Raw genomic sequence first — 13,924 nt, 5'->3', positions numbered from 1 at the left:
GTAAAAGACTTTTAGCTTAGAAAAACGACGAAATGCGTGTTCCAAATGACCAAATGGCCCCGAGATGGATAAATCCGCCACTCGAAGCGTTTCGTTTAATTTTATTTAATTTTTCAACGATTTCTCTAAAAACAACGAACTTAGGCGCTAAGTTGTTGCTAATACATTAAGAATCGTTTCATCATTGAACCATGTGATAAACCTTGAAATGACAACTGTGATTGATGGAACCCTAACAGTTTGAATCGTTCATAATGGATTTTCAGGGTTTGTTGAACGTATAAAATGGAATGAAATTTCTTAGTTGTCTAGCAGCCTATCAGGTCCTTTTGACATTTGCCAACAGTTCTATTTAATTTATATTCTATGAATAGTTGAATAATGCGTTTTCCCGAATAAAAAAAGTTAAATAGACTTGATTAATATTTTCCATTTCAATCATTCCGTAGTATAATGTTGTGCTTTATATATTTTTGTCAAACGCACGCAATAAATGCCTAGAAACTTACCGGAAGATACAGAAATCATGCTCTCTTTAGCTCTATTTTTACCCTCAAATTTCATCCATCTTATACCACCAACCAACCTATCATCCTTTTATTTCGGCAAAGTGTTAACAACCTGCTGCTTTCTCGCTTACAAGTGCGCACACACTGGATTGCCAACGAAAAATATATCCCAAGGGCTTTCAGCGGAGGGCGATGGGGCGAAGCAACGGTTAGTGGTTAGTAATGCACTTTCCCGTTAACGTAGTTTTTCGATTTCCGTCCTTCGCTAGAGTTTCTCGCTTCTCTGCATTTTGTCTACCTCCACCACCGCGCCATTAAAGTCGATCGATGGCGAAAATCGTCCTTTCGATCTTCTCTCCTCTGTGTGTGTGTGTGTGTGTGTGTGTGTGTGTGTGTAAGAAATTTGGCTGTACGCGTATGGTGTAGGGGTTATCGATTCCCATCCAGCAGGGGGAAACATGGCACTTACGTTACTACCAGCGCTAGAAACAGGGCGGATAAAAAATTCAGCACTCTGCACTAATATCATAAATAAAATCTTGCATTTGAGTTAATCGATTGGATTTGGTGCTAAGCTTGTCGGGAGAGCGCAAGATGTGCACGAGATTGCCGAGCGCTTAAGCACTGGAGGCTGGTTGCAGTTGGTTCCGACCGTGTGCGGTATCTTAACTTCGAAGGTAACACTTTTAAAAGAACTTTGGGCAGAGTAGAGAAGATCAAATGAAGGGGGAAAAACCTCCATAGCAAACTTGTGCTATGTCTATGTCTTTCGTGCCAAGCAAGCGTACGGCATTTGTTTCCTGAACCAGCTGGTCCATCTTTGGGCTTCCATCGTGTAATGGTGCTACTTGAGGATGGAACGAATGGACCGGAAAATCGAATATTTAAAGTGCATCAGTGCAGTGCCACGTAGCGTGTAGCATGTGTGTGGAATGTTGCTTTCGGGATTGTTTCCCGGCCAGTTCTTGTTTTTTTTTTTTGGTTTTGCTTTAAGCACTGAACGACACGGGTGACGATAGGACGGAAGATTAACGAACCATTTCGATTGTGAGCTGGTCGCACGGAAAGTAGATTTAAAATTTTCACACTGAATTTGTACTATCGTTTGTGGATGAATGTGGTGAAATAATAGAGATTTTTTATATGCATTGAAAGCTTTTTCGTGTAAAATTAAAAAAGGCTAATTTTCTGAGTGAACTGAGTATAAAATAAGTGATTTTTATTGTTTTTAAACCAATAAAAATAAAGCTCAAAAACTTCCAACCCAATGGTTAAAAATTCATAGGCGGCTTTTTTTAGAGCCGTTACGTTTAAATTAACATTTTTGGTTTTTCCACTCAGCTAGGTTAGTTTAAATTTCTAATTACTAATTAGGCAGATAAAACATAGTTTTCTCATTCGCTAGATGAAATTCATTCATTACCTCCATTGCGTGGCCACGCCTTGCGCCGCGGACGCGAAAGTTTTGACCCGGAATCGTACATTCGGTCGACAGTAATTGTTGGTAAAGTGTCCGCGAAAATGCAAACTGGTGACTCAGATGGTGAAGCTTAATCGAAAAAGCTTGCACAAAATTTTACCAGAAAAGTTTTTAATTATAGCGGAGCGCGCGCACGACTACATTCGCGAGTGCCGCATGTAGCAACCCTCATCCGGGTGGCGTACAGTGTTTGCCGTGCCAGCCACTCGCCCGATCGGGACAACTTTGAAGGAATGCTTGTAATGGTGGTTCAAATAAATTTGTTACACTAAGGCAATAAGAATTCCGGTTGCGAGACGGTGCGCTTCGGGCGGCCTACTGGCCGTTGGTTGGTTGGCTGCTCCCGCCAGGGATGTTTGTGGAGCCGTTTTATCCTTTTTTTGAACTTCTCAAATCTTGGTCGCACCATCTTAAGATTCCGCACAGCTTGCGAGCTGCACGGTGCGAGCTGTGTACCACGATAAAGTTTTATCAAACATACCGAATCAAAAACCGCAATTAACTCGACAATAAAAAGCTGAATTGTATTTCTGTCTTCCGGTGGCAAGGGATCGACATTGTGCGGTTGTGTCGTTCGTGGACGGGTAAAGGGGCGCGATGCGTTTAGAAGCGGCATTTTCTCAGTCTACATTGGAAAATGATTCACAAACGAACGTGTGTCCCGGATTGCATGCTCAACCCAAGCAAGATTCTACCATTTCCCGTCGGTTGAAGGAATCCTACGGAGCGAGTGGTGGAGCACAGGCGGTTTCTTCCTTGCCGATTGTGCCGTCATTGCAACTAACCGAGAAGTTGTACCCCTCAGCACGATCGACCAACCGACCGACCGACCGACCACGAAACGAACGCAAACGCCTTCCAAACGCACAAGACGGCAGGGCACTATAAACGCGAATACTTTTTTACGATTGTTGATTTGAATTTAATTTTAATTAATTTCTTCGCTTCCACGCTTTGATGCGCACGCTAGGGAGCTTTTATGGGCGTTTCACAACCCGAAGTGCTGCTGGTCGCCCTTCCTCCTCCCTTCACCCCTTCCAGTGAACCGGTGAAGGCTCGGCAGTGAAGTTTTGAATTTATTCTGCCCGCAGAAATTCGAAGTTCTGTAAACTACGCCACGAACCATTGCTGACGAACTCTCGGTTCCTCTCCCACTTTCGCTCTTGGCAGGGTTATCTTTATCTACAGCGCTGTTTTTTTTTTATTATTGTTGCTTCAGTTACTCACAGACAACTTCAATCTTCCAGGACGTTTCCAGAAACAGGCCGGTAACGTTTGGGTTTTCGGCCCGGCACGTTATCTGCTTCCCATCGTCCTCGGTCGTCGGTACGAAGCTGAGCTCCGAGCGGGTGGTGTTGTTCAGTATTTCCTCCTGTTCGGGTGTCACGGGTGTTAAAGAAAATGGAAAGAAAGAAGAAGAAAGACATCAGAATGCTTCCAAGAAAAATATTGCGAATGTAAAATTTGCTAGAGGACACAGTATGCGGGGATAATTTTATGGCGCACGACGTTTGCGTTCACTTCCCGCGCTCCGTGGCCGCTTGCGAGGCAGGCAGACGTAGCGATGGTAAACGATTTGGTTTCGGTCAAGTTAACCTCTTTCGACGCGAAAGTGCACTTAATGGAATGAAATACAAAGCACTTTGAATATTAGAAATTGGTGTTTGGCGGTGTGACTGCTGGTCGAAGCTGTTGGATTGATGAAGCAACAGTTTTTGGCATACCGAGCTAAACATTATTTTTAGACTGTGTCTCCAATCAAGGGAAGAACGTAGAGATATCGTAAAGATTTTTTTTTTGTACGTATTGAATTTGTATTAATTTTATTTTACATAACTGACCACATATTAAAATAAAAAAATATATACAGAAATTCATAACATTCAAATAAGCTCATTGAAGTACCTGTTATGTTGGTTTGAATGTACCATTAGTTTTAAGTTTTAATTGTAAATATTCTAAAATTTAAGATTTTAAGATGTGACTGAAAGATACACTTATTGGCTGTGCTTATTAGTATAATGGAAGGAGGTATTTAAATTACTTTTGCAAATTCTTTATCAACTCATTTACAAAAGCCAAAAATATCACTTTGAATTAGAACATATAATTTTTTTTAACGCTGTTGAATAAAGTTTAAAAGTAAAAAAAGATAAAAAATAACGACTACGCTATACAAAATATTCTATAATAAAATCTTTGTTTTTTTATTCAACTAAATAAAAAAAACTTGAGTTCCCAAATTTGTCATTTGTTCTTAATTCAAATAAATGAAAAGGTAAGAAGGAAACAAAATTTAAAGGAATTGTTTAAAATAATATTTCCATTTTAAATTTTTAACATAAGGCACACATATTATATAAGGATACTACTGGGTTTTGGATAAAACAACTATCGGACATTAAGACCAAAAATGGTTGAAGGTTATTAATTTTGCTTTAAAATGCACAATGATTGTTAATATAATTTTAAATTCTAGAGCGTCTATTCTATTCTAAAGATGGTTTAAAACTCAATTTGTACTTAAGGATTATTTATTTTTTCACTTTCTTAAAGGTGAATTTATTTTTTTCAATTGCACAATCCAAGCTTGCTAGGTACAAATGCACCAATTGCAGGAACTTCATTGTCTGGATAGTTTCCCTATGGAATACCACGATTCCTTATTTATAGATGCATACAATCTTTATGGCACTCGGAGCTGGACAGCACAACTCACAGGATGCACAACGAGTTGTTCGGAATCCATTGATTCTGGCAGTGGAACTAGCTGCTGTATTTCAAAGGGCTTTTGTGTAGCGAAGGCATTAGCTGCTGCGTTCGTTTGGTGACCGTAAACACAGTGCCCATAGGGTGGAAAATACTGTGCGGTGGTTCTTAGTTTACGGACGTACATCCATTTTCATAAATTCAATAAAACATTCTCCACCATCATGCAGAGCGTACCGATTCGTGAATGTGGCCGTTGTGTTTGTGCGTGTGTTCACCATTCGTATGGATCCCTCAATTCACAAACGCTCCAGTAGATAGTCGAAAGAGAATACAACGCCGGAGAAAAACAAAAGACCGTAGTCCGAGGGCTTCTTCTCCTCCCATCCTTTTTTGCCATTCACGGTCGAACGATTTTGCCCTTGTTATTGAGTGAAATGAACGATTCTTCCTTCCCCATAACTTAGCCAGTGGGCCACAAGCTCACGATGGTGCAGCGCACCATACCCCCGGGGCCCCGGACGTAGATTCTATACTAACCTTTGCACGACGTAATTGTCGCTTTCCTTTGTACCAGGTTATAATCGCATTTGGCCTCGAACCAACGCTTTCGCAGGAGATTTCATATCGTCGATCGGCTACTAATGGCGTCTGCGGGTTCATTATCTTCACACTCAATGGTTTCACTGTGTGTTTTGTGGCGTGGACGGGTTCAGGCAGCAGAGAAAGAGGATGAAAAGAAAGGAAGTAGAGTAAAAAAACACAAAGGTTCAATATAAACCAGTAAATATCCTGCCAACGGATGAATCTTTCGGACAGGTGTGTGTGTGTGAATGTGTGTGTGCATGCAAGGGGGTGTAGAAAATAACGATCGCTGCCCTGCATTGATTTTTCCGATCATTCCGTATTTCCTGGTCAGTTTGCTTTCTCCCCCTCTCTGCTGAGAGATATGCTCTACCCCTTGGGGGATAGAAAGACTGTTCGGGATTTCATGAGGCATGCAATTTCTGCGATACAAAAAACCGTCATCAAAAGCGAATGGTATAAGAATGGTAGAGAAATGATAAGGTGAAGGTTTATCCATTACGGTGATTTTACGAAAAGAATGACATTTGATAAACCGAGATATTCAAACGTAACGCTAGAAATTTAATACCTGAAGCGTGGGATCTTTCCACAAAATTAAGTAGAAACATGATATAAACATAACGCTAGCAGGACTGTTAAAATTACTCAAAGAAAAAACACAACGGAGCAATGAAAATATGAACCTCAAAGCACTCAAAAGCACAATGGAACATTATTCCAGGAATGTATAAGTATATCCATCCCGATAATGAAACACGATACCCCACGCAAGGAGCGAAAAGGACAGGAAGGTTATTGTGTAACACAAAGATGTATTCGTTTTTGAGAATGGGGACAGAAGTCAAGTGAATTATAGCTTTTATCATTTGTTCGATAACTCTTTCATCTTTTTTTTTCAGCCGCTGGCGCTGGGTCATTCGGAACGGGTAAATCGGGGTGTCTTACTTTGGCTCGTTTGGGTTCTGCCAAAGGCTGCCCGCCCGGTGTTCGACACAGGTGATGCAAATGTGGTTCTATTTTTCCTCCCTCGGGGGTATTTTATCGTTTGCTTACAATATCCGCAAGACGAAGTGAGTTATCATTTATTGTCCCTTTTTTAAAAGTATTTTTGCCGTATCCTTAGGTAACGATAATAGGGCGAAGGGGAATTATGATTTTTCTTTTCTTTTTGTGAGGAAAGAAAAATATTCTTGAAATTCGTATCAATCAGCAAATAGAAAAAAAAGAACATTTTTTGTGTCAGATTTCATTCTTATACGCGATACGCATATAATTCTGCAAGCAACTTTGTTGCCTGCTTTCTTGAATCTGTTTTCCAAGAAAACTTGTAAAGTATATCTTTTTGCGTTCTCGTTTCTTTGTGTTTTGTTGTAGAAGAATGCTTTAGCTTAAATAGTAAGGTTGCGCAATCGGTGTCGATTGCTTTTGCTGTACAGTTTTTCAGGCCTTACTAAGGTTTGCACTTTATCTCATCCAGTGCGAGAACCTATATTTCATTTTTGCTCTGTGTTTCTGTTCACGTGGAACTGTTTTTTAAATAGTAATATAGTCATATTTACTTAAGCTTATGATAAATACTGTGTGCGCCAAATCTTAGATAGTCTATTTGCTTTTTTTTAGAATTTTAGTTTAGTTTAATAAAATTTTAGATATTTATCAATAAATTAAAGCAAAAATATTTTCAAAAACTAGTCGTTATGCAGCCTCATTACAGACTTTTCATGAAAAAGAATAAACTAAATAATATAATTTAAGTCCGGGGTTCCAACACAACTAGATAGTGTATATTTTGAATATATTTTAAAAACTTATCAAACTAAAGTTCTAAACCTATAATTAGTGTTAGAGCAAAATTGTGAAATATAATAATAATACATATAAATTATTACAATATTTAACAAGGTATAACCAAAAGTTTCTGGGAACACCTAGGGTAGTTTAATTTTTTTTATTTTCTTGGCGTAGGTTTTGGAATATTCTTGATAAAAATGAAAAGAAAATTTTACCCAGAAAAAAAACTGCCTATACTAACTAAGAATAGAAACCAATAATTAATGTTACTGTAATTTCGTAGACAATTTATTTGGTGTTTGAAGAATAAGTTGTTTTTGTCTAACAATTAATGAGAATAAATAATATTTTAAAGCATGATTTTAAACGTTCCCCTTATTAGCTGAAAGCAATATTAAAGCTATAAAATAAAATCTGACCCCGTGCTTCATGGGTTGAAACAGTGTTTCATTCATCAAAACCGAAGAAGCGTATAATTATCACATATAGTTCGCTCGTTTCCAAAGAAAACGTTCCAAACCCGGCACTGCTTATGGAACCCCGCGCGAAAAAGCATTAAAGATTTTCAGCCAAAAAATAAGAGAACGAAAACGTAAGCAAAACCGATATGGTACACTTTATGTGCTTTATCATCGCTGCCACATGCAATTGAACTGGTGGCGATGGCGATGGCAAGAAATACGATGACGAGCTCAATTTTGCTGGTAGCACCCACAGTCCAGCACCAAGACCCCCGGCGACCAAAACCCAGGGCAAGAGGCACCACCGGACAGACAGAAGAGGCGGTGGCTATTTTCCCGTTTTAGGTCTCTCGGTGCTATGCGCATCGGTCGCAAAAGTAATGAGATTTTAATGAAATGAGAATTCGACAATCAGATGAATTCATCCCATCGGGAGCAGCCGGAAACCGGAAATCATAATCCCGGGAGAAAATCTTTTGCCCATTAGTTGGCGTTTTCTTTGCGATTGGTTCGTCGGTTTTGTAAGTTCGCAGTGACAATGAACCAAATTGGACCATTTGCTTCTGTTGGTGGTAGTGGTGGTGATGGTGGTGGGGATGGTTGGATAAATGTTCAAAATGGTGACAGTGAGTCGCAGTGTGCAGCAGGAAGTGGAGGAAAAGAAGCAGAAGAGAACGGTGTCGTAGAATCGTTGCTAGCTGTCGACTTACGATGTAAATCTAGAACAAAGCTGCTTTCCTTCGGCTCCACCAGCAGCGTGTTCGTTGCCTGGCAGGTGAAGATGGAATTCAGGTCCGAGCGTTGGATCGCGGGCCATAGCAACCGATTTTCGATGACATCGCCAGAATTGTGCTCGTACTGCTCGTCCACCAGTATGCCGTTGATGAGCCATTTGACCGACGGTTGTGGGCGACCTGCAAAAGAAAGGAAAGGGAAAGCGAGGTATTTAGATTGCTGTTGCACAAACACTCGGTAGCTTGTGTTCGGGATTGTTCACCGAATGCCGATCGGGCGAGGGAGGGGTAGCAGTTGACGTTGCATATTAAATGATTCCCTCGAGTGGCATAATTTCGGATGCAACTCCGATGGCCGAGTTGAGGATTTATGTATTTTTCTGATACGTTTAAAAACACGCGCATGTGTATGTTAATGTGTGTAATAGTGTGCGTTAGAGCAACGTTGTTTAACGCATTTGTTTTGCTTAGGCTGTGAGTGTTTCTAGTAGGGTTAGCAATTTTGCGAAATAGTTCACTGTGAACCATAGTTCAAAATTCCATCGATGCGTAAGTATTTGATCTACATAATGTGAGACTTTTTGTGCGCAACAACATTGGTATGCTATGCGATGACATGGGTATGGGAATGTTTTCAGTGAAGCAGCTTTAAGTTCGTTACATATTTGCTGGTACCATACTTCAGTGGTTCGATAATATTTAACGTGCTTGTGTAGATCGTAAAATAAAGCTCTCGTGTCAAAAAGCTTTGATGGTGCTAGAGGCGTTGTGGTTGACGATTGTTTAGTATTGTTTGGCATTTATTCATTATTGTGACTAGTTCATTCTTCTAAAGCTCAGTAATTTTAGTAACTATCCTTTGTTATCTGCTTGCATGTTCAGTTACCTTTTTTCGCCCCCTTAAACAATGGTTTGAAATTTGCAGCAAAAAGGCTTTTACTCGATGTATAAATTGAATGCACGGCACAGTGCAGCTAGGCTATTCACGCTGTAGGCTGTTCCCCTCACACACACAAAAAAAAGCAAATCTATCGACCACTGGTTTTGTCCAACCCATCCGGTTAGTTTAATTATGGATTCACCTGCCCCACGTTGGACCGGGGCGGGATACTTTACACATTCACGTCCGGTGACGAACACGCCGTGGCACTGGTTGTACAACAGTTTGCCAAAAGTGTAACCATTCGATTAATTAAATCTGGTGGTTCGACGATGAAACCGCGCTGATGTAGATTAAAAATATAATTTATTACTCCATGGCGGTTTGTTCTGCAATCAGCTGCGTGTCGGTTGGCTGTGCCTCGGCCAGCAATAGAAACAGGGAGCTGTTTTGCAGCAGTGCATTAGCACCGTGTTTGGCCGTTTAAAGTTGTTACGGGTTTTTTATTGAAGCAAATTGCAATCGTTGTAAAATTAAAGGTTCTCCCATCACTTGCAGAATAAAGCATGGGAAATGAGTAATGGTTTTATTTGTATCATATAGTTTTGTGCACAGTACTGAGTTGAACATGATAATTGTTGGCAAACTCGCAATAGATTGTAATTTAAGCTAAGAGAATGAAATAAATGCTAGATGGTTAGGGAAGGTTTTAATATTTCTTCAGTTGTTTTGAAACATGAAAATATGAAATTGAAATTTGTATTTTACCAACAGTTAACAAGAATAGAACAAATACGATGTTTTAAAACTATTATATTCTACTATTCCGTTATGAAAATAATATACATCGTTCGATAAAACTTTCTCCGACTAACTTCCATTTGTTGACTTTGGATTTGTAAAAGTTAATCTTCAGTGTTTATATTTTTTCACTGACAGCCCAATATAATCAAAACAGCACTTTCGATCTTGAAAACCCCCACCAAAGTCTAAAAGTCGTTTAAAATCTCATCTACGTCAGGGCTGTCAGCTTACAATCGACCTAACGTACCCGGGGCACGGTGCTGGGCTGGGATGGCGTGGAAGAAAAGTTCTCCCTCCCAGACAGAGGGTTACTAGAATTTTCGATTGCATTTTGAGTCGATGTAAGGGGTGAATTAAAAATACCGCGAACATTTGTGCAGCGCAGCATGAACAGTGGCACAGCTTGCTGTTCCGCGTGCCCGCACTGTGTGTGTGGGTGTGTGTGCTGGGTATTCTTATCATGGCATCGCTTCTTTCGGAGCGGAAAAACTTCGCTCGCGGGCATAATCGAGTGACGGGGAAAACACATGAGCACGGTGCCGCTGAGTGGCAATTATTCGAACTCGCTGAATTCGTTCAACCGGCAGGTCAATAAAAAATAAATAACCATTATCTGCGTCTGGAACAAACACGGTTCGCTCGCTCGGAACGCCTCAGAGTGCTGAGCGAGAGCGTACGACCAGGGACGTCGAACGGTTCCCGTCGCCGGCGAAGTGCAACATCTTGCCACTGATTGACACTGATAGGAGTTAAATTTGATATTGATTCTGCCGCTAATCGATTTCAACGCGCTCTCGGTATGCTGCAACATCGGTAGAAGAGAGTGAGGTTTGGCAGATTAAGGCAGACTGTGAAGAAGCTGACAGAGTTTTATTTTTGGTAACAATTTATGAATACTCTCAGTGGTTGTTTTTTTTTTATTTTTCTTATATATACAATATTTTTATTATGAACAACACGATGCTATTTCTTTTTGATACTACAATTTTAAATAACAACCTTTTTTGATATTTTTAATAAAATAGAAAGGTTACAAATCCTTTCCTTTGTCGCTCCACGCCAGATTAATGCAACATTGTTTTCTATATCGTGCAATCGAATTAAAAGCAAGTGCAAAAACCTGATGTCACGCAATGTGCCAATGAATATTACAAAGATTGCATTATTACAAGTCTATTTCAGGAAAAGTGTTTCGTGTAATGCTATAGCTAATGCAACACAAAGGAAGTGAGAGTACAAAAAGTATGTGAGCGCATTTTCTTTCTGTTCCCTGTTTTCCCAACCCAAAGGCTTGCTACCCCCAAATTAATCCCAATAAAATAAGCAGCTATAAAATCAATTCTTATCGTGTGAAAAAATGTAAGCGGTTTCTCTGCACGCAGCACACTTTTTCACCGTGCGGTTTTCGGTAGCGAGCATGGGTTGCCCATGGAAGCCGTTTTGCTGCATTTTCCGGCATCCAAATAACCGCCACATCGAGAGCGTTGTCGGTGTGGTAACGTGAGCTAGATTGGAGCGAAGAGGGCGCTATACTGTGGGGAGGTAAAACAGGCAGGATTGGAAAATAATAATGGAACGCGAAAGGTAAAGGTGCAGCAAGGCAAGCAAGGGTGCCGAGGAAAACACTGTTCTTATATAAATGCATAGCTGCAAATTCTAGCAGCAGTGTGGAACTTTGTCGTGTACAAATTGTTGCTGGCACGAAATGAATCGTTGCACGGGAAGGCACGCGGGTACGCCGATAAGCACCGAAGCTGGTAGCGCTGACGTTGGTGCAGCATACCGGGTGCCCTTGGAGGAATGTGATTGCAAACCAGGTAAGCTTTTCGCTCGATTCAATTCACCTGTGCTTAGTCGGTACGTGGCATTTCTCACATTTTCCGGAACAATAGTTTATCGAACCGTTTGCGCAATGAATGGGCCCTTTAATGGTGGCACGGCGTGGCACGAGGTATGGCTTTCGCTCTGGGAGCAACTAATTCAACTGGAATGCCATTTCGTGAATGGGTATTGATAAATGCACAGATATTGATTAATAAGGCAAGTAATTTGAGAACGTTCCACAGTACTTCTTTTTGCATAAAAGATGAATTTTTCATGAACATCTTTAGTTAAAAGCTTCAAAGCAGCCATTAGATGTGAAGATAATATTTGTCAGGTATTATACTAGATGAAAACTAAAGACTGATAGTTCTGAATATAAGGAAAAACGTTAGAGTACGAATTAAAATGCATCTAAAACGATTATTTGTCTCCAAACAAAGACATATTGTACATAAAAGACGTTCAAAATGGAAATGTTTTTCGAAATATCAACAACTTTTTGAAACTCATGTTGGGAATGCCTCATATCCTTTATATAAATTACTGTTTATACAAATTACATATCATACTATTTATAATTTAAATCGATCACGAAATTCAAACAAAGGTATAATTTACAAGTTTGTTCATCAATAAAGCTGAATGATTGAATCAATTTCAAAAGTAAAGGTCATATTTTTTTTGCTTTCTTACCATATTATTCAACATATAATCTTCTTCTTCTTCTTCTTTTCAGTTTAACGACGTGGTTATATGTGGTGACCAGAGGTGGATTTATCCATCTCGGGGCCATGAGCCCTAAGGTAGCCCGTTAAATTTACTTTTAGGGATTAATTTTCTTTTGTCGTTGTATATGGCCGTTAGTACATTATTTTAATAGCATCTATAGTCTTCGTGTAGTCAGGCTGACATATTTCGCATATTTTTCGCATAGGTTGTCCATTATATTTTGTTGACGGTAGTGCAAAAATAAAAACTATATTCAAAACCTAGCCAGTTTTTGGTGTAAGAAAAATTTTAGTTGCCCTGACCTTAACCAATTAGATTACTACATCAACCTGACAATTGATCTAATACCTCTAAAAGGCCTATTTGGAATGCCTAACAAAAAATTTGATTTTTTCTCATTTATACTTTTGTATTTCTAGAGCAGAGTTTGCAATATATTTGTTTGTTCAATGAAACATGAGACATGAGATGTGAAAACAACTACATAACAATTGTGTGATTTCCTGTTTCACAGATACATTAACATTTACCTGAATTCCAACCGTCCGACAATCATTATCCTCTACTTGCGTATTGAATAAGTTCTTAACAATATACATTAATCACCCCAAGAGCTTCTTTATAACTTATTGCCATGAGAGGTTTTATAGTTTTGAATATGAAAGAGTGCGAAAGTATGTAAAGTTTGTCTTCTTCTTCTTCTTCTTTGGCTCAACAACCGATGTCGGTCAAGGCCTGCCTGTACCCACTTGTGGGCTTGGCTTTCAGTGACTAATTGATTCCCCCCCATAGCAGGATAGTCAGTCCTACGTATGGCGGCGCGGTCTATTTGGGGATTGAACCCATGACGGGCATGTTTTTAAGTCGTACGAGTTGACGACTGTACTACGAGACCGGATCGAAAGTTGTCTAGGCCTTCAAAAATTATCTCCATGAAATTCGTAACAATTTTTGTTACTATAAACTTTATCAGCACATTCCATACACTTACTAGTAAGAATATACTATTTTGAGAAAGATTTTGTTTTCCGTTCATATGTGCATACAAAAAATCAATCGCTTATAAAAGTGAACTAACATGTGCAGGTTTAGCTCGGGGCCGCTATAGACCGGGGTGAAAGCTCAGTCCGCTGATAGTAAAATCCGCCTGTGGCGGTGACGCCGGTCTGTATAGACTTGCAAGACTTATTAAATATAACACTCAGTCGGATAGTTGGACCTTGCTACGGAGGCATGAACTCACGATGTGCATTGTGTTAGTAACTCCATGATGTACAATTCATATCATCAAAATGTTAGTTAAAAGGATTACAGTAGCAAATTCTTGATACGAAACGACGTGCTGGAATGAAAACTATTCATGTCCGCGCAGTTTCAGGTGTCAGCTTGATTTCTTAAAATTGAAAGGAAGTGGG

The 13,924-nt window shown here is 39.7% G+C and overlaps 2 protein-coding genes across 6 annotated transcripts in view; both read right to left on the bottom strand.

Moving 5' to 3' along the window:
• The window catches only part of LOC120957747 (uncharacterized), a 457,854-nt gene that overhangs the window by 267,883 nt on the left and 176,047 nt on the right, over nucleotides 1-13,924 (bottom strand). The gene's annotated exons all lie outside the window — the stretch shown is intronic.
• The window catches only part of LOC120957032 (neural cell adhesion molecule 1-like), a 200,624-nt gene that overhangs the window by 22,132 nt on the left and 164,568 nt on the right, over nucleotides 1-13,924 (bottom strand). For all 5 annotated transcript variants that reach the window (XM_049608386.1, XM_040378954.2, XM_040378953.2 and 2 more), the window contains exons 8-10: nucleotides 8,249-8,452; nucleotides 5,239-5,384; nucleotides 3,217-3,361 (exon numbers count right to left, since the gene is read on the bottom strand). In XM_049608386.1, coding sequence (XP_049464343.1) covers nucleotides 3,217-3,361; nucleotides 5,239-5,384; nucleotides 8,249-8,452 — 495 coding nt within the window. The remainder of the gene's footprint in view (nucleotides 1-3,216; nucleotides 3,362-5,238; nucleotides 5,385-8,248; nucleotides 8,453-13,924) is intronic.

The sequence above is a fragment of the Anopheles coluzzii genome, chromosome 3 (genome assembly GCF_943734685.1).
Source record: "Anopheles coluzzii chromosome 3, AcolN3, whole genome shotgun sequence".
NCBI lineage: Eukaryota > Metazoa > Arthropoda > Insecta > Diptera > Culicidae > Anopheles > Anopheles coluzzii.
The sequence above is the reverse complement of the archived record's forward strand: the minus strand, read 5'-3'. Positions and strand labels throughout refer to the sequence as shown.